At 40.0% G+C, this 21,020-nt stretch overlaps 1 protein-coding gene across 1 annotated transcript in view; it reads right to left on the bottom strand.

The window, feature by feature from the left end:
- The window catches only part of CNTN4 (contactin 4), a 496,981-nt gene that overhangs the window by 70,536 nt on the left and 405,425 nt on the right, over positions 1 to 21,020 (bottom strand). Inside the window, exon 11 of the mRNA XM_027121429.1 lies at positions 9,168 to 9,295. Within this exon, the coding sequence (XP_026977230.1) occupies positions 9,168 to 9,295 (128 nt within the window). The remainder of the gene's footprint in view (positions 1 to 9,167; positions 9,296 to 21,020) is intronic.

Genomic DNA, 21,020 nt, shown 5'->3' with positions numbered 1-21,020 from the left:
AGAATTATTGTAAAAAGGTTAGAGGAGATGTGTTCTCATATCTGACCTTCACAGTGTTTTAATCTGAGACATGGGAGGAGATCAAAACGAATACAAGCACATTTTAAGGTTAGAGTGCAACTTCTCTGATAAATTAGTCCCTTTGTAGATCTCTAAATTGAATTAAAACACAGTGCTCCATCTATTTTGGACTAAACTGCTACATTTACATTAAAGGTACAGCACTCAAGTATTTTGACGTGAGATTCAGGACCTGGCACAGTTCATACAGAGTTCAGAATGGTTTTCTCTGCCTTTACCGTGCTTTACGGGGCAGATTTCTAAACTGTATTTCTCCATTTATATTAATTTCCTTCTCGGAGACCTGGTGGTCTGGGTGCCCCTTTGCACACTTGTGTACTTCCCACTAATGCTAATGGGACTCAGAACCAAGCAATGGGAAATAAATGTTCTCTCAAACATCTTCTGACCTTACCCAAGCAACAGGATTAACCGTGTGAACAAATTAACCAGATAAAGCTCATATTTCTTTGTCCCACCTCACCTGGAAGAATAATATAAGAATCAGAGGGCCTCTGTGGAGAATACAGTTGAATACCAGAAAGAACTTTGCTTTGAAACAAATGAATTCCCCCCACAATCAGGTGGGGAAACATCATACTTTGACTTCACAGTTCCTGCCTACAGATCTCTGCCTTCCTCTTTTCATAGGCCACCAGGCTCTTCTGGTCCCATCCTTCTCACTCTCCCGTCCACTACAAAATCTCAGTTTTTAAAGTACTCATTTGTACAGATGAATCTATTTGCAGGGCAGGAATAAAGGTGTATATAGAGAATAGACATGTGGACACGGGGGGATGGGGAGGGTGGGACGAACTGGGAGATCAAGTTTCACATAAGTACACTACCATCTGTAAAATAGATAGCTACTGGGAACCTGCTATATAGCACAGGGAGCTCAGCTTGGTGCTCTGTGACCACCTAGATGGGTGGGATGGGGGTGGGGTGGGAGGGAGGACAAAGAGAAAGGGGATATACGTATACATATACCTGATTCACTTCACTGTACAGCAGAAATTAACACAACATTGTAAAGAAATTATACGCAAATAAAAAAAAATGAAGTACTCATTTGCCTCATCAAAAACTAGTATTTTCCAAGCCCAATCCACCAGAGGGAAGACAGCAGAAGCAAGAAGAACTACAATCCTGCAGCCTGGGGAACAAAAACCACATTCACAGAAAGACAGACAAGATGAAAAGGCAGAGGGCTACGTACCAGATGAAGGAACAAGATAAAACCCCAGAAAAACAACTAAATGAAGTGGAGATAGGCAGCCTTCCAGAAAAAGAATTCAGAATAATGACAGTGAAGATGATCAAGGACCTCGGAAAAAGAATGGAGGCAAAGATCGAGAAGATGCAAGAAATGTTGAACAAAGACCTAGAAGAATTAAAGAACAAACAGAGATGAACAATACAATAACTGAAATGAAAACTACACTAGAAGGAATCAATAGCAGAATAACTGAGGCAGAAGAACGGATAGGTGACCTGGAAGACAGAATGGTAGAATTCACTGCTGTGGAAGACAATAAAGAAAAAAGAATGAAAAGAAATGAAGACAGCCTAAGAGACGTCTGGGACAACATAAAATGCAACAACATTCGCATTATAGGGATCCCAGAAGGAGAAGAGAGAGAGAAAGGACCTGAGAAAACATATGAAGAGATTGTAGTTGAAAACTTCCCTAACATGGGAAAGGAAATAGCCACCCAAGTCCAGGAAGCACAAAGAGTCCCATACAGGATAAACCCAAGGAGAAACACGTCAAGACACACAGTAATCAAATAGGCAAAAATTAAAGACAAAGAAAAATTATTGAAAGCAGCAAGGGAAAAACGACAAATAACATAAAAGGGAACTCCCATAAGGTAAACAGTGGATTTCTCAGCAGAAACACTACAAGCCAGAAGGGAGTGGCATGACATATTTAAAGTGATGAAAGGGAAGAACCTACAACCAAGATTACTCTACCCAGCAAGGATCTCATTCAGATTCGATGGAGAAATCAAAAGCTTTACAGACAAGCAAAAGCTGAGAGAGTTCAGCACCACCAAACCAGCTCTACAACAAATGCTAAAGGAACTTCTCTAAGTGGGAAACACAAAAGAAGAAAAGGACCTACAAAACCAACCCCAAATAATTAAGAAAATGGTCATAGGAAATACATATCGATAACTACCTTAAACATGGATGGATTATATGCTCCAACCAAAAGACACAGGCTCGCTGAATGGATACAAAAACAGGACCCGTATGTATGCTGCCTACAAGAGACCCACTTCAGACCTAGGGACACATACAGACTGAAAGTGAGGGGATAGAAAAAGATATTCCATGCAAATGGAAATCAAAAGAAAGCTGGAGTAGCAATACTCACATCAGATAAAATAGACTTTAAAATAAAGAATGTTACAAGAGACAAGGAAGGACACTACATAATGATCAAGGGATCAATCCACGAAGAAGATATAACAATTATAAATATATATGCACCCAACATAGGAGCACCTCAATACATAAAGCAACTGCTAACAGCTATAAAAGAGGAAATCCACTGTAACACAATAATAATGGGGGACTTTAACACCTCACTTACACCAATGCACAGATCATCCAAACAGAAAATTAATAAGGAAACACAAGCTTTAAAGGACACAATAGACCAGATAGATCTAGTTGATATATATGGGACATTCCATCCAAAAACAGACTACACTTTCTTCTCAAGTGCGCATGGAACATTCTCCAGGATAGATCACATCTTGGGTCACAAATCAAGCCTCAGTAAATTTTAGAAAATTGAAGTCATATCAAGCTTCTTTTCTGAGCACAATGCTATGAGATTAGAAATCAATTACAGGGAAAAAAACGTAAAAAACACAAACACATGGAGGCTAAATAATACGTTACTAAATAACCAAGAGATCACTGAAGAAATCAAAGAGGAAACCAAAAAATACCTAGAGACAAATGATAATGAAAACACGACAAGCCAAAACCTATGGGAGGCAGCAAAAGCAGTTCTAAGAGGGAAGTTTATAGCAATACAATCCTACATCAAGAAACAACAAACATCTCAAATAAACAATCTAACCTTACACATAAAAGAACTAGAGAAAGAAGAACAAACAAAACCCAAAGTTAGTAGAAGGAAAGAAATCATAAAGATCAGAGCAGAAATAAATGAAATAGAAACAAAGAAAACAATAGCAAACATAAATAAAACTAAAAGCTGATTCTTTGGAAGATAAACAACATTGATAAACCATCAGCCAGACTCATCAAGAAAAAGAGGGAGAGGACTCAAATCAATAAAATTAGAAATGAAAAAGTAGAAGTTACAACAGACACCGCAGAAATACAAAGCATCCTAAGGGACTACTACAAGCAACTCTATGCCAAAAAAATGGATGACCTGGAAGAAATGGACAAATTCTTAGAAAGGTATAACCTTCCAAGACTGAACCAGGAAGAAATAGAAAATATGAACAGACCAATCACAAGTAATGGAATTGAAACTGTGATTAAAAATCTTCCAACAAACAAAAGCCCAGGACCAGATGGCTTCACAGGTGAACTCTACCAAACATTTAGAGAAGAGCTGACACCCATCCTTCTCAAACTCTTGAAAAAAAATTGCAGAGGAAGGAACACTCCCAAACTCATTCTATGAGGCCACCATCACCCTGATACCAAAACCAGACAAAGATACTACAACAAAAGAAAATTACAGACCAATATCACTCATGCATATAGATGCAAAAATCCTCAACAAAATATTAGCAAACAGGGGCTTCCCAGGTGGTACAGTGGTTGAGAGTCCGCCTGCCGATGCAGGGGAGATGGGTTTGTGCCCTGGTCCAGGATGATCCCACATGCTGCGGAGCGGCTGGGCCCGTGAGCCATGGCCGCTGAGCCTGCACGTCCGGAGCCTGTGCTCCACAATGGGAGAGGCCACAATAGTAAGAGGCCCGCGTACCACACACACACACAAAAAACAAAAAACTAGCAAACAGAATCCAACAACACGTTAAAAGGATCATACACCATGATCAAGTGGGATTTATCCCAGGGATGCAAGGATTCTTCAATACATGCAAATCAATCAGTGTGATACGCCATATTAACAAATTGAAGAAGAAAAACCATGTGATCATCTCAATAGATGCAGAGAAAGCTTTTGACAAAATTCAACCCATTTATGATAAAAACTCTCCAGAAGGTGGGCATAGAGGGAACCTATCTCAACATAATAAAGGCCATATATGACAAACCCACAGCAAACATCACTCTTTTTTTTTTTTTTTTGCTGTACACGGGCCTCTCACTGTTGTGGCCTCTCCCACTGCGGAGCACAGGCTCCAGACACACAGGCTCAGTGGCCATGGCTCACGGGCCCAGCCGCTCCGCGGCATGTGGGATCTTCCCGGACCGGGGCACGAACCCGTGTCCCCTGCATCAGCAGGTGGACTCTCAACCACTGCGCCACCAGGGAAGCCCTAAACATCATTCTAAATGGTGAAAAACTGAAAGCATTTCCTCTAAGATCAGGAACAAGACAAGGATGTCCATTCTCACCACTATTATCCAACATAGTTGTGTAAGTCCTAGTTATGGCAATAAGAGAAGAAAAATAAATAAAAGAAATACATATTGGAAAGGAAGAAGTAAAACCGTCACTGTTTGCAGATGAAATGAGACTATACATAGAGAATCCTAAAGATGCCACCAGAAAAATACTAGACCTAATCAATGAATGTGGTAAGGTTGCAGGATACAAAATTAATGCACAGAAATCTCTTGCACTCCTTCCAACAAACAAAAGCCCAGGACCAGATAGCTTCAAATAAACAATCTAACAAAATGCAAATCTCTTGCATTTTTCACTAATGATGAAAAATATGAAATAGAAATTAAGGAAACACTCCCATTTACCATTGCAACAAAAAGAATAAAATATCCAGGAATAAACCTACCTAGGGAGACAAAAGACCTGTATGCATAAAATTATAAGATACTGATGAGAGAAATTAATGATACAAACAGATGGAGAGACATACCATGCTCCTGGATTGGAAGAATCAATATTGTGAAAATGACTATACTACCCAAAGCAATCTACAGATTCTATGCAATCCCTATCAAATTACCAATGGCATTTTTTACAGAACTAGAACAAAAAATCTTAAAATTTATATGGAGACACAAAAGACCCTGAATAGCCAAAGCAGTCTTGAGGGAAAAAAATGGAGCTGGAGGAATCAGACTCCCTGACTTCAGACTATACTACAAAGCTACAGTAATCAAGACAATATGGTGCTTACACAAAAACAGAAATATAGATCAATAGGAACAGGATAGAAAGCCCAGAGATAAACCCACGCACCTATGGTCATCTAATCTATGACAAAGGAGGCAAGGATATAAAATGGAGAAAAGACAGTCTCTTCAATAAGTGGTGCTGGGAAAATTGGACAGCTACATGTAAGAATGAAATTAGAACACTGCCTAACACCATACACAAAAATAAACTCAAAATGGATTAGAGATCTAAATGTAAGACCAGACAGTATAAAAATCTTAGAGGAAAACATAGGAAGAAGACTCTTTGACATAAATCACAGCAAGATCTTTTTTGATCCACCTCCTAGAGTAATGGAAATAAAACCAAAAATAAACAAACGGGACCTAATGAAACTTAAAAGTTGTTGCACAGCAAAGGAAACTACAAACAAGATGAAAAGACAACCCTCCGAATGGGAGAAAATATTTGTAAATGAATCAATGGACACAGATTTAATCTCCAAAATATATAAACAGCTCATGCAGCTCAATATTAAAAAAAACCAAACAATCCAATCCAAAAATGGGCAGAAGACCTAAACAGACATTTCTCCAAAGAAAACATACAGATGACCAAGAAGCACATGAAAAGATGCTCAACATCACTAATTATTAGAGAAATGCAAATCAAAACTACAATGAGGTATCACCTCACACCAGTTAGAATGGGCATCATCAGAAAATCTACAAACAACAAATGCTGGAGAGGGTGTGGAGAAAAGGGAACCCTCTTGCACTGTTGGTGGGAATGTAAATTGATACAGCCACTATGGAGAACAGTATGGAGGTTCCTTAAAAAACTAAAAATAGAATTACCATATGACCCAGCAATCCCACTTCTGGGCACATACCCAGAGAAAACCATAATTCAAAAAGACACATGCACCCCAATGTTCGTTGCAGCACTGTTTACAACAGTCAGTTAATGGAAGCAAGCTAAATGCCCATCCACAGAGGAATGGATAAAGAAGATGTGATACATATGTACAATGGAATGTTACTCAGCCATAAAAAGGAATGAAGTTGGGTCATTTGTAGAGACATGGATGGATCTAGAGACTGTCATACAGAGTGAAGTAAGTCAGAAAGAGACAAACAAATATCGTATATTAACGCATATATGTGGAACCCAGAAAAATTGTACAGATAAACAAGTTTGCAGGGCAGAAATTGAGACACAGATGTAGAGAACAAACGTATGGACACCAAGGCGGGGAAGTGGCGGTGGGGGTGGTGGTGGGATGAATTGGGAGACTGGGATTGACATATATATGCTAATTTGTATAAAATGGATAACTAATAAGAACCTGCTGTATAAAAAAATAAATTAAATAAAAAAAAAAAGAAATTTGTGCAGATGTGAACCAGATCACAGGAACAAAGAGAAAAAAAACTAGCATTTTCCTAATATACACTGAAAGAAATAATTACTTAAATTAAAAAAACCCAGTTTAACTCTGGATTGCCTAAAATAATCTGTTATACATGCGGAATCACTGTTTACATTTTACTAGAAGGCAAAAAATGAAGTGTTAAGTTTCTTAACATAGAAAGAAGTTACCATGTCAGCAACATTTACATCCACCCAAGTAAGGAGGCGATCATTGTGCATTTCATCACTGGTGTCTCTCTAAGCTTTGTACCATAATTCACTACAAGAGGAGCAGCAGGGAATTCTATGCATGGTTAAGAATGTTTTTATCCTGGGGCTGGTGGTACTCCTGGGAGATGGACTCTGATGGGAAAGAGAGGATTTTCCTTTCTGCCAACTATTTTGAGAGCTGAGGAAGTCAGGTTTATGAGAAGGATACTAACCAAACACAGGACATAACTTATTCCTACATGTGAAAATACCCCAGTTTCAACAATACATAGCAGCATATATATGACGTCTCTGCTCAGGTGTTCATAGTCTTTCACAGTCTCAGTCATGTCTTTGTGGCAGGCTCCCTTCTCTTTACTGATTCTCCTAATGGGTGGAAACTTCATGAATTTCCATTTCAATAAGATTTAGAAGGTATGTAGAGCCATTTTGTTAAAATACAAACAACAACAGCAAAAGCAACTACTAGTATTTCCTAAGTGCCAAGCACCATGTTAAGCGGTTCACAAGGATAATCTCAGTCATCAAAACAACCCGATGATGTCAGCATTGCTATTATCCCCACACAGGTTAATTATCCCATCCAAGGTCACGGAGCCAGTAAGTGGGAGAAATAAGATTCAAAGCCAGATCTCTCTGACTCTGAGCCCAGCCTCTTCATCACTACTGAAGACTTCTGCCTACTCTTCTCTTTTATCTCCATAACTAGCAAATCATCTATAGTTAGGTGTCAGCTCTGTCATTGATCAGCTCTGAAACCTTGCGGTTCCTCCTGGTCCTAGTCCATCACTAAGTTTCCTTTTGTAGCTGAGAAAGCTATACATTAGCAAAGACGTCTAGCTGAAATTTTGTTTTACAAGTCTTACTAACTTCTTTTTTCTCTGCCCTGTGAAACAGAACGAACACATAGTCACATACCCACACTATTGCTCTGAGTGAATAATAGGTTGAAATAGCTGGAGTCCATCCAAATACAGATTTACGTCTGACTCTTGAACTTACAGTTTTCTATCTGCATAGACAAGTATGTTTATGATAAAAAGGCTTCCATAAGTGGCAGTACTTTTCCAACTTCTAATGACTCCGAAATACATAATTAGGTAATTTTTAGTTTTCTTCTTTAAATTAAAATAGAGGCAAATATTCTTTTGGGGATATTTTAATTTGCCTTAGGCTATCTTACTTCACAGAGGGAGCTACAAATGGGCAAGAGGGAAATAATAAATATGCTGTAACACATCTGTATCTATTATAGAGAAACAGGAAAAATGAGTAAGATTTCCTGGCACAGTAGAAAGAACCAGGGAGAATGCAGAATCAGGATTCCTGGGTTCACATCCCTCTTCTGCTACTGGTGACCCTGAGAAACTCACCAACCTAAGCTTTATCTTCCTCAGTCAGATCATTGCCAAGATCCCTGACTCAGGGGCAAGATATAAAGTGATAGAAATGCACATTAAATGTAAATTAAAATCTCATCTCTCACAATTCTTACTTGGTACTTTCAGCCCATCCCATCAACCTGGTGTTGGAATAGACTTACATCCTGTGCCATGCCAAGAGCATAAAGGAGTTTCTGTCTCTACTATAAAGCACCCAGGCTAAGGGATGTGGAAAATTTTCCTTCTTTAAAACCGACAGGGTTGGCTGGGTGACTGAAGCAAAACACAGGGGTGGTCAAAGCCCTTTATTAGTATAATACTCCACATCCATACCTCTGAATAACCAAGGCAGCTCTTTTAAAAAATCGCCAATGTCATTGCTTAAACAATGTTAGCTAAAATTAGTATTTGAGTCGTGGGTTTTTAATTTGTTAGCACAGTGTTCCTAGACATGAATTCCAAATCTATAGAGACTTGAAAGAAATTTAATTAAAGGATTGAAGATAACATTAGTTACAATACTATAATAGCTACAATGGCTGTAATTCTCAAAATTGTATTGGATGATCCTGAAATAAGATAGCTTTTCAATCATATGCATTACCAACAGTTCCCTAAGAATTATTAATCATATCATGTTTGCCATGATGAATTAATTTAGCGACACAGTGATATCTGTACATATTAATATGAAGGATGTCACTTCAATAGATTACATTATTTGAAATGAGGACACACATATTAATCTATATGTTCTCCGGGTTAGTAATTACCTTTCACTACCAGGTTTCCAGTACTGCTAGCAGTTCCAAAATGGTTAGTGGCTATGCAGGTATAACTTCCAGCATCTGATTTTGTCACATTGACGATTCTGAGGCTTCCATCTTCAGAAATGGTAATTCTGAAATCAAAGCAAATAAACCCAAAATGGTAAGTTTATCCCATATGACCAACTGGAAATTATTTCTGTCATTCTGTCATTTTCAAACTATTAAATCATGGCTACATCACTTGACAGCTTCATCTTTAGGATATTCGTCTACATACACATGATTAGGATGCATGACTTAGTACTCTTAATACTTTTCTTGCTAATATGGTCTCAACAGTCTGTTGGAATAACTATTAGAAAAAGGAGACTCGTTGTAACCATTCTCTCTCTTCGACAGCTCTAACCACATTATGCAGAGAGAAGGCTTACTGTAGATCACCGTTAGTCTTAAAACTGCTGAAGAATAAGAAAAAATAAATCCCTTGATGGGCCACTTTATGCATTTTCATTGAAAGTGTTTTCTTCTAGATGAGAAGACTTAAATTAAATGAGTTATTATTAAGCATATTTCTTTCTGAAATATGTCAGACAATACACTTTTAAAAAGATGCAAAAACTGAACTTAAAAAATTAAAATATTCCACAACAAGGTATGACTTTGGCAAAATAGCAAATGTAGATGGCCATCTCAGGGCCCACAATTAGGGACAAATATCTGCTACCAGGTGGGAAGGAAACACTTTCACTGACAGACACAAAACTGGAACAGGAAGGATTCGAGAGAACCCTGTTTTAAACTTGACTACAGCTGAAGGGGGAGATGCAAAGATGAATAAGACACACAGCATGGCTTAGAGGCTAGCTGGAGAAATAAGAAAGGTACACAGATGGCCCATTCAAGGTAAATGCCTGTTGAATCTTCACTGTATCTTTCAAATCTACCCACTTCTGTCTATCTCTTCTGCTCCCTCTTTTTCACCCAACCCTTCACGACAGCCTCTTAAATGATCTATTTCTACGCCTGCCCCTGAAACGCATTCTTCAGTCAGTGGCCAGGGAATCTTTTAAAATATAGATCAGACTACGTCACCCCCCAGGCTTAAAGATCCTTCTTTGGCTCTGAGTTGCACTCAGAAGAGATTCTTTCCTAGAACCTACAAAGCCTAAGGGATCTGGCCTTCGCCCTTCTCTAGCCTACTTTATTTCACCTTAATCTTTCTACCCTTCGGTGAACTCTAGTCACACTGGCCTTCTGCAAGTTCTTAGAGTATCTGAACCCCTTTCTCACCTCAGGACCTTTCTGTTTGCTGTTCTGTCTGCCTTGATATCAGGGCATAGCTCTCACCTTCATACCCTCTCAGGACTTCAAGCTGTCCCTTATAGACTTTTCCCGACTTACATTTCTAAAGTGAATTTCCCTTTTCCTGTTATTCTCTTTTCCTGCAGCCATTTTATTTCCTCCCATTCAACACAATCCAGAAGTTTCGTTTACTAGTTAACTTGTCCTATCACATGGAATATCAGCTTCTCTGAGGGCAGGGACTGTGTTTGTTTGAGGACTCAATCTCCTGGATCTAGTACACAGGACCGACATGTAGTAGATGCCCTGTAAGCATCTGTTAAGGGACGGAGTGAATGAGTAAATAAATATCATAAAAGAAAAATCAATATTATGTTATAGGAATTCAGAGTCACTGAACCACTTGGCAGTAGTTCCAACCTTAACAGAGTCCTTTACAAAAGGACTAGGATGGGCACAGCTTTACTTAATAAAATTTTGGCTAACAGTTTAAAATCAAGGGAAGGTTTAGATGCACTGGGTCGCAAATGCTGCATATACCTTTCTCAAAGGCTCTTAGGGATAGAGAAGTGACAGCCTTCCTGACGACCCACTCCAGGTTCTATGATTTAGGCTGATGAGACAGTATGACGGTGTGAGAACTCTACAAAGGATGTTGGCATCAGAAGGATGGGTGTTCAAATTCCAGTTCTATCAGCTCTAGCTGTGTGACTGGATGGAGGCAACTTGCTTAACTTTTTCAGTTTTAGCTTCCTCATCTATAGAATAGAGCTCGTAGCACCAATCTTCTAGGATGACAGTAAAAACTTATGTAAGAGGGTCAGTGAGATTCCTGGTATTTATTAGGTAGTAGTTCTCTTTTATCTTCAAAACTGTCCTCTTATTTAATCACTGGTATATATGGGGAAAATGGGACCCCATTCTCTTAATATAGTTATTAAATCATCCTGCTTCATGCACCCCACCTATCACATGTGACAACCTGAAGGCAATATACGAATTAACTGGGTCATCCCAAATCAATGTACAGGATACAGACAGGTTCATTTACACCATAGATATACACATAACACTTGCTCAATAAAGAACGTACGATACCCCATTAGCCAAAGAGCAGAATGTACTTACAAAAATAGAGTGGTGATGAAATCCTAATTACCTCAATAATCACAAAAATAGCTTTAAAGGAATTAATCATATTCCCATTTACAAAATAATTTGCTGGACACTGTGAAATGTTGGCATACGAGAACTCAATAAGGAAGGTGACAGACATTTGTGTTTTCGACATGGAGTCTACTTCCACGAAGTAACATAGGCCTACGGTGTATTAAACGCTCTGAGGGGTGAGCTGACTCTTTCAAAGCACCGAATTTATACCATTTAAAATTCCCCAAACCTAAAAAGCCTGTATCACACTGCATACTGTATAATGCCAAAGGATATGAATAAGGAAACAAGCACAGGATTTGTCATCAGATGACCTGGGTCCTAGCCTTCACCCTGATACTTGCTAAGTGTATGACCTGTGGCCAAATGACTTATGCTCCAAGACAAAAAGGTTTCTCACTACTGACATTTTGGACCAGAGAAGTCTTTGTCCTGGGGAGGATGTTTAACAGCATCTTTATCCTCTACCCACTGTACTCCAGTAGCTCTGCCCCTCCTCCCAAGTCATGACAAACAAAAATATCTCCCAAATGTTCCCTGGGGGCAAAATCACCCCAAGTTGAGAGCCACTGATCTACATCAGTCTTTATTTTTTAATGACACAGGATACTATGATGATTATCTTATACAATAGATAATATACGTGAAAGTTTCTATTAACTGTAAAGTGCTGTACACATGTTTTTCCCAGTGTCGTTTCCATCCGTGCATCCCTAATTTTGGTATTTCCATTGCACAAAAGGCACCCAACATATTGTGGCTACTCAGCTATGGGACCCAGCTAGCTCTTCACAACCTCTCACAAGGCTCTTCTTTCCCTTTATGGAAATCCATTGTTTCCTCAAAACTTCCCTGTCCAATTTCCTACGGGTCTCATGAAATGAGAAAGGAAATTTACAAACTACCGTACTACCCATCTTCAAGATTTTAGTGGCTCACAGGGGTTTAGTGTGTTAATCTTCCCATTGTTTTTCACAAAGAGCTAAGCCTCCAGTGCTAGAGTTCCAGACGATGGAGAAGATCAGTGAAGGAGAAAATTTGTAGAAGGATTTGTAATTTTTAGTAGCTGTCATTAAATCACATCACACTTCTGTGGCCGCTTACTCTTCCTGGGGATAATCCAATTGTGGGCACAATATGAAGTTGGGAGAACTGCTCTTTTGGGAAATTCAACCACTTCCTTATCTGAGCAATGCAGTGTAGTGAATAAGGACATATGATCTGGAACTCAATTGTCTAGCCTCAAATCAGGCTTGGACCAGTTATGAGCTATGTGACTTTGGGTAAGTTAATGTCTCCGTATCTAAATTTTTTAATTTGAGATACTGTAATAATAAAAGTAACTATAGGGCTTCCCTGGTGGTGCAGTGGTTGAGAGTCCGCCTGCTGATGCAGGGAACGCGGGTTCGTGCCCCGGTCCGGGAAGATCCCACATGCCGTGGAGCGGCTGGGCCCGTGAGCCACGGCCGCTGAGCCTGTGTGTCCAGAGCCTGTGCTCCACGGCGGGAGAGGCCACAACAGTGAGAGGACCGCATACCGCAAATAAATAAATAAATAAAAATAAAAGTAACTCTATCCATAGGGTTGTTGTAGAGATGTGCAGTGCTGAGAACAGTGCATGGCACATAAAATGCACCATGTAAGTGCACTAGCCAAATGCTCTATTAACTACAGCTCTGTTCCCTCCTAGATCCATTGTTTCAAGCATTAATAAAGGCCTCTGTTAAGACTAAGACTACTCTGCAGTAGTTCTTCCCCTCTGAAGTCTGGCAACACATGTTCATGCTTAAGGAACACACGGGTGACCACAAGTTGTCATGGAAGGGGATGAAAAACTGGACTCATGCACTTGTAGATATCTACTATCTACCTCCTGTATACCAGGCCTCTATAAATCAGGAGGACCTTAGATGGTTACATAACTAGAAATGATTCCACTGTGTTATATACCATAATGCACACATTTGTATAAATGTATAGAAAAAGCAGCATTACTTTTTCCAGTGGAGAAGCTGTTTCCCGTACTATCTAGAGTATAAAGATGGGCAAGGACGCAGGAGGCCTGGCCAATCAGGAGACCCTATTCTCCTCTCTGAAGTGATTGGTTTAGAAATAGGCAGTTCACCAAAATCAGGAGCCATTTGAGGAAACCGTCTTTCTGCTGAATTGTTAAGTCTGGAGATGGGCGCCTAGAACCGTTGGCAGTCGTTTTGCCTGCCAAAGAAATCATGTCTGCAAGAAGCCAAGCAGAGATAAATAGAGCCCAAGGGACACAGAGAAAAGGAGAGGTAGAGACCTTACGACATCTTTGAACACCTGTTTCCATCCATGCCTGAAGGCTGCAGTTTCCTTTGGATGCTCTGGTCATATGAGTCACCAATTTAAGATATTAGAAACTGGGTCCTAAGCCCTTATAACTGGACGAATCCAATCTCTTAAAGAAATTACCGAACTTGTTCAGGAGATGGTGGCAGTGAACGTGGAGAGGAGGGAACGGATTCTGCAGATGATTCTGTGATGCCACCTCCATAGAACTTGCTGCTAGAAGACTGATTAACTCCACTATGGAGGAATAACCATGGGGTTCTGAGTATGAAAAAACTGACATCACCTCTTCACACCCAGCTGTAACATATACCACTTATTCCTGCAAATAAAAGCTAACTATACAATGACCTATTGCTTTGAATCTGCTTTTTGGGAATTTGATGAGGGATGAATTAGCTACAGAGCTAACACTTGGCCTTGGGGGCTAATTTGGATGAACTCAAGGAACTCAATCACACAGAGAAGCAGTTGTTCCTCCACTGTCATTTGGAGACTTCAGATCCATAGTGGCTGGGAGCACATTTGGAATTATGAGACAAATTGAATCTCTCTTTCTCAGTATGAGGCTCTGGGTTACAGCCATTGAAGAGCTGACCTTGTCAGTCCTATAAATCTAACCCTGTCTGGGGACATTGGACCTTTAAACATGCTGATCTTTTCTTTTTGGGGGCTTTAGTAAGAGAGGACAAAAACTGCCAACTCCTCAATATCCTGTCACCCTACAGAGGAGGGTTATTCTAAAATGGCGACCTATGATGTTCTGGGTAATTCTCCATGGAAGCCCAGTTGCTGATGACAGAGGCAGCATGTACTCGCCTGCCTCTGAGTCATAAGGAAACACTTCCCTTATAAGTAAATCCCTTTAAAGTGCAGCTTAGAAAATCACTTCTCCCCTTCTGCAAAGGGAGGAATTACGGATTAATAATTTCCTTTCAACAGACAATGGAAGTATCAAACTGTTAAGTTAAATTTAATATTATCTTTAATATTGTTAGATCATGACTCACTTAAAATCTTACGTAATTAAAAAAAAAACAAATCTCAAAGGGTCACAACAGGTTGCCCCTTTCTTTTATACATGATGAGTTCCAGAAAACATGTTTGGAAGTTGAAAGCCTGAATGTCAAAGAATCGGTTTACATGTTATACTGGGAGTGAACACTGGCGGAAGGTTGTGGGGAAGGAATAGTTAGGGAATTTGGGATTGACATGTACACACTGCTGCATGGATAACCAACAAGGACCTACTGTATAGCACAAGGAACTCTGCTCAATGTTATGTGGCAGCCTGGATGGGAGGGCAGTCTGGGGGAGAATGGATACCTGTATACGTATGGCTGAGGCCCTTTGCTGTGCACCTGAAACTATCACAACACTGTTCATCGGCTAAACTCCAATATAAAATAAAAAGTTAAAAAAAATTAAACAAACGAAAAAACTTCAAACACGGTCAACAGAAGCACTGCTACGTCTCAGCTCAAGCAAACTGACAGGATGGTGGGGTGCCGTCACAGGACCCCTGATCCCAGGAACCACAGGTGATGCCCTAGAATGAGGAACTGCCTAGCCATAGATGGTTTGCTTCATTCTGCAACAGAGTTTTCTTTTAAACCAAATAATTGGGAGAGTTCATGTAAAAACTCATTCCTGGCTAATTTTGGCAAATGGGAAGATGGGGTAGTCCTGCAACACTTCCCCTCAGGGCACCAGTGGGCTAGAGGAAAGGAGGGGGAAACTCCTTTAAGCAGCTGGTGGGCTTTGTAGCTCCCACCATCCCTGGCTTGACAGCTCATTAATGTCTCTACCTCACTCCTGTGGCCTTTTGAAATTACTTAAAACCTTCGTGATGTGCTGAGCTCATGGGATAGGGCTTGGGGGTAGCCTTTAGGTTTAAGGCCACACTTGCTTCCCTCTTGGACTCTCCCCACCCCAGACATCCCACACAGAACAGAGCAGTGGGATTCGAGGAGAAATTGGGCTTTGTATTCGTTTCCTAGAACTGCCATAGCAAAGTATCACGAACCGGGTGGCTTGAACCAAGAGGAATTTCTTGTCCCACAGTTCTGGAGAGCAGGAGTTGGAAATGAAGGCACTGGCAGAGCTGGCTCCTTTTGGAGGCTCTGAAGGAGAGTCCTTCTTGCCTCTCTTAGCTTCTGGGGACAGTCAACCATCCCTGGTGCTCCTTGGCTTACCGATGCATCACTCCAATCTCTGACTCCATCCTCACAGGCAGTTCTTACTGTGTGTCTCCCCACGTCGTCTTCCCTCTGTGCATGTGTCTGTACCCAAATCTCCCTCTTCTTACAAGGACCCCAGTCATTGGTTTAGGGTCCATCCTAATCTTGTATGACTTCATTTGAACTTCAGGTAGATATGAAACTTAAGGGACATTCTTCAACCAATCATAAGTGTTAAGAATGGAAACCCACCAGAATTACTGGTCTAGGTTGAGCAAGCAGCTTCAGCGCCTACTTCGCAGCCATCAGAGGATAAGGAGAAGGGGTGATGTGGGGGGCAGAACCATCACACGTGGTCTCCCCAGTGCATCCACTTCCCTTCTCCATGGGCCTGGCCCTTTTCCCCAAGAGTAGCTAACAGAGACTTGAAATTATCGCTCTTTAGGTGGTAATAAACTAATGATCACATGTGGTGGACATATATACACTACCAGATGTAAAATAGATAGCTAGTGGGAGGAAGCCGCACAGCACAGGGAGATCGGCTCGGTGCTTTGTGACCACCTAGAGGGGTGGGACAGGGAGGGTGGGAAGGAGATGCAAGAGGGAAGGGATATGGGGATATATGTAAACATATAGCTGACTCAATTTGTTATACAGCAGAAACTAACATACCATTGTAAAGCAATTATACTCCAATAAAGATGTTAAAAAAAAATGATCACATGCAGAGTCTGAAGGACAGTTTGATGTGGTAATGGATAACGTGTAGAAGGGTAAAAGTCCAAGAGGAAAACAAGGATTAAGGCCTACCTCCAATTTCAATGTTTTCTTTAATTAACCCAGTTTATTTGTTGGAATCAAGTAGAACTTCCATTCTATCTGTTCTTTGTTGTCTAGACGATTAATTAGTATTTATCTTGATGTTAAAATTATGGTCAAAATTAGGTAGAGATCTATACCAAACGGTGACCTACGGTTTTCTAAATAGTTCTGCATAGAAGCCAAATTGCTGGAGAGCAGCCGTGTCTTTACTTGTCCTTGAGGCAATGGAAATACAAAATAGTTTTAGAATATGACACCCATGAAGTGGTCAAAACTCTGAAGGAGTGGAAAGGTGGTAAGGAAGAGACAAAGATTTGTCTTTTCAACCTATCAATTAGAGAATCAGCCTGTGACCAACAGACCTGAAGACATATGTACTCAGAGCTATCCCTGGCTTTGTGCCAGCTGAGAAACAGGAAAAGCCTGGCAGGTTAACTAGCATTGGTATGCTGTAGACATCAGCAAAACACACCAAAACACTGCTCTGAAGAAAAAAAAATAGGACTTGTTTGGGTTTGAATTTGGCTATCTATTTTCGTAAAATTCAAAAGATATTTTAATTTTTGTGATGGTTAATCTTACGTGTCAGCTCGACTGGGCTAAGGGATGCTCAGATAGCTAGTAAAACATTATTTCTGAGTGTGTCTGGGAGGGTGTCTCTGGAAGAGATTAGCATTTGAGTTGGTGGAGAGAGTATAGATTGCCATTGCCAATAGGGACTGTCATCGTCCGAACTTTAGAAGGCCTGATAGAATAAAAAAGCTGAGGAAGGGAGAATTCGTCCTCTCTTTGAACTGGGACACCCATCTTCTCCTGACCTTGGATGTCCGTGCTCCTGATTCTTGGACCTTTAGGCTTGGACTGGGACGTATGCCTACTCTCAGGCTTTGGAACTCTGAATGACACCACCAGCTTTCCTGCTTCTCCAGCTTGCAAACGGCAGACCGTGTGACCTCCTGCCTCCATAAATGTGTGAGCCCACTTCTGTAATAAACCTTCTCCTATATATCCTATTGGTTCAGCTTTTCTGAAGAATGCTGGCTACTACAACTTTTAACTGGAATTTGCTTGAGTATATATACTTAATTTCAAAAGATACATGGAAATGCTCAGCCTGATTGGGGAGAATGAATTATCCTGGTTTATGAAAGAAAGACTGTTTCGTAGTAAGGCGCAATTTATAAAGAGTCAACTGAGAGCTCTAGAAGATGGCTTTCCTCTCCATCTTAAGAATAAAGGATGCTTTGGATGACCAATTTAAGTGAAGGTCAGTGGGAAGAAACTTACTCTAAGGGTGGTTTCAGGCCAGCCTGTCATTGATCTTTCTGTGTAATGTCCAAGGCAGCAACAGACATCGCTATTGAACAGACACCCTGGTGATAAAGTTCCCTTAGAGATAATTTGCTTTCTGTCGTCAGATTCGAATTCAATAAACCAGTGAGCAACCTGTGTGTTTCTGCCTGCAGAACAATTGGCAGTTCAGAGCTACTGCCCTTGCCTGCAGCACTGCTGGAAAAAGAAAATAAACTCATGTTTGTTTAACCTGGTTTGATCCGGCTCTAATTTTCTCTGAACAACAGTTTTAAAAGATTCATAAAATAACCTGGAAGGATCTATCTGCTCAGGGCAAGAAGAGTATTTAATATTGTAAGGTTCATTTTAATTATTCTTTATGACATGGTGTGTGGATGAACGTAGGAAATACATTTCTTGGGCAGGAAAAACTTTGTAATTTTCTGTATTACAAATAACACTAAAAATACCATGTTTGGGGGAGAAGAAATAAAATACAGGACATGGTTTTGTCTAAAATTTGTTTCTTAAATTGCTACCTTTCATTCAGGTAGTACTTCTCTGTGTCTCTATTAATATAAGACTTAGAATTCCTTTTCTCCAGTTTCTTATGACCTGAGATAATTTCAAATAAATTTATAAGGCATTGGGAAGATAAACGAGGTGGGGACAGGAAGGTAATATAATATTCTATTTTCTGTACCTCTATGTATTTTTATTAAAGCAAGAAAATGAGAAAAAAACTTATTATTAAGCTACAGGCACTCAGGAAGTTTTATGTAACAACCTCTTAGGACACTAGAATAGTTTAATAACCAACTGCAGCTGTCTTTAGAAATCATTGGAAATAAAGAAGACATGCACAGAAATGGACCAAAAGACCCAGAGGAATAGCTGTAAATATACTCAGTTGAGCGTTGGGCAGGGCAAGGTGTGAGAAAGCTTATTAAGCACCTACAGTGTACTACTGGATGCTGTTCAGTACTTGCACTTATCACATTTAATCTGCACAACAACCCTGAGAAGCGTTATTATTCCAATTTTTCTGTTGAGAAAAATGAAATCCAGAGAAGTGAATGAAAATGTCCAAGTTTAGTTAATAAGGGATGGGGTACAGTTTCTAACTCAGATCTCACTACAAAGCCTGCACTCTTTCTACCAAACCATCCTGCAGGGCTGGAGGGCCCAGGAAAGAAACGAAACAAGAAGCAGAAGAACATTATAACCACGTGTGAGAGGTTTTCCTTAAATTTGCCATTAGATCTTTGATTATAATTAAATACATTTTTTTTGGCTTTTTCATTTTACTTGTTGAAACTGCTTTTTCTAATATTGAGAAATGTGTGTTCACACTATCGTCTCAAAGCAGAAGCAAAAGGAAAGAATGTATAAAAACACAGCAAAGTTGTAATCACAGAAGGTTCCTTTACTGGGAAGTGACTAAAATGCCTGGAAGACAATGTTCATTATTAATTAGAAAGGGAGGGTCACTATATAGATTACATAATTTAGTAAGTAGAAGGGGCTTCTACAGCACAAATAGCTATACTGGCTATGCTGGAGAAAAAAATGTTTTAATTTGATTATGTACCCGACTTTCCTTTGGGAATTGCAGGATCATGGTTTATGTGCCTCAACCCCTCAATCCAGGACTTTATAACACTGCTAAGAGAGAAAATCAAAGTGGAGTCTCCTAGTTCCTGCAATATCACGATAGAACCCCACTATCAGGGCCCAGCAACAATTCTGTAAGTCCCCCCTGCCCTGCACACGAGTGGCACCTATCAGTTTTTGCCTTCTACAAAAGAACATAAACTCCTAACTGTATCACCGTAATGGTCATACAATCTAAACTTTCCCAAACTCCCCAGCATGCTCCCAGTTTCTGTCATATTCATGTACTGCCAGATGGCTTGAATCCTTGCTCCAATATTTAGTAGACACGTGACTTGGGAAAGTCTCTTAGCCTCTCCGGGCTCCAGTTTGCCATCTCTAAAATAAAAATAACAGCACCTCCATGTCACAGGGTTTGTGAGAAGGTTAAATGTAAAAATACCCATGAAACATTTATAACTGTGGTGGTGCATAGTAATACCTAATAAATGTTAGCTGCAATGATCATTTTTACTATTATTATTTTCTGCATCATTATCATAATTAATAGTCACAATATTTTCTTTAAATGGCTCAAAGTTTAAAATTAAAGTAATTAAATAAAGGAAACCAGTATCACTTGTCATAAATAGATGCTAAAGATAAAAATAAATATGATAAAAACATACCTAAAATATCACATTCTAGCTGGGTGTGCTTATCTGCCAGGATACTGAGCTGACAGCCTGCTTTTTCTTTGGCAAAAGAGGTATTAACCAGGATTTCAAAAGTGTTCAGACACAGTAGGACCAGACTGACTTTCTCCCTGGTGGACTCACGAAAGACAGAGAACTACGTGGTTCACTGGCATTCAATGTCTGTATACTGTGTACCGTCCTTGGAGAGGCGCAAGTCTTATACTTTGTGAAACACACATCTATTTCAACCATGTTCCCAAGATCAAGCTCCCTTTACAATATTATGACCAAGTGGGCCATCAACCTGTGTTGGGCAGGTCCCATTACTGCAAATTCATGACACTGCAAGGTTGTCCAATCTACTCACATGGCATTTGTCATATACTGCCTCAATATCCCATCACCCCACCTACCCAAAGAATTTCCAGAAATCAGGGCCCAGGTCTTACACTTCTTTCTGTCCCCTTATT

This window comes from Aethalodelphis obliquidens, unplaced genomic scaffold (genome assembly GCF_003676395.1).
Source record: "Aethalodelphis obliquidens isolate GAN/ISIS:26980383/991018 unplaced genomic scaffold, ASM367639v1 scaffold22, whole genome shotgun sequence".
Taxonomy (NCBI): domain Eukaryota; kingdom Metazoa; phylum Chordata; class Mammalia; order Artiodactyla; family Delphinidae; genus Aethalodelphis; species Aethalodelphis obliquidens.
Note: the sequence above shows the minus strand (reverse complement) of the source record. Positions and strands in the feature narration are given on the sequence as shown.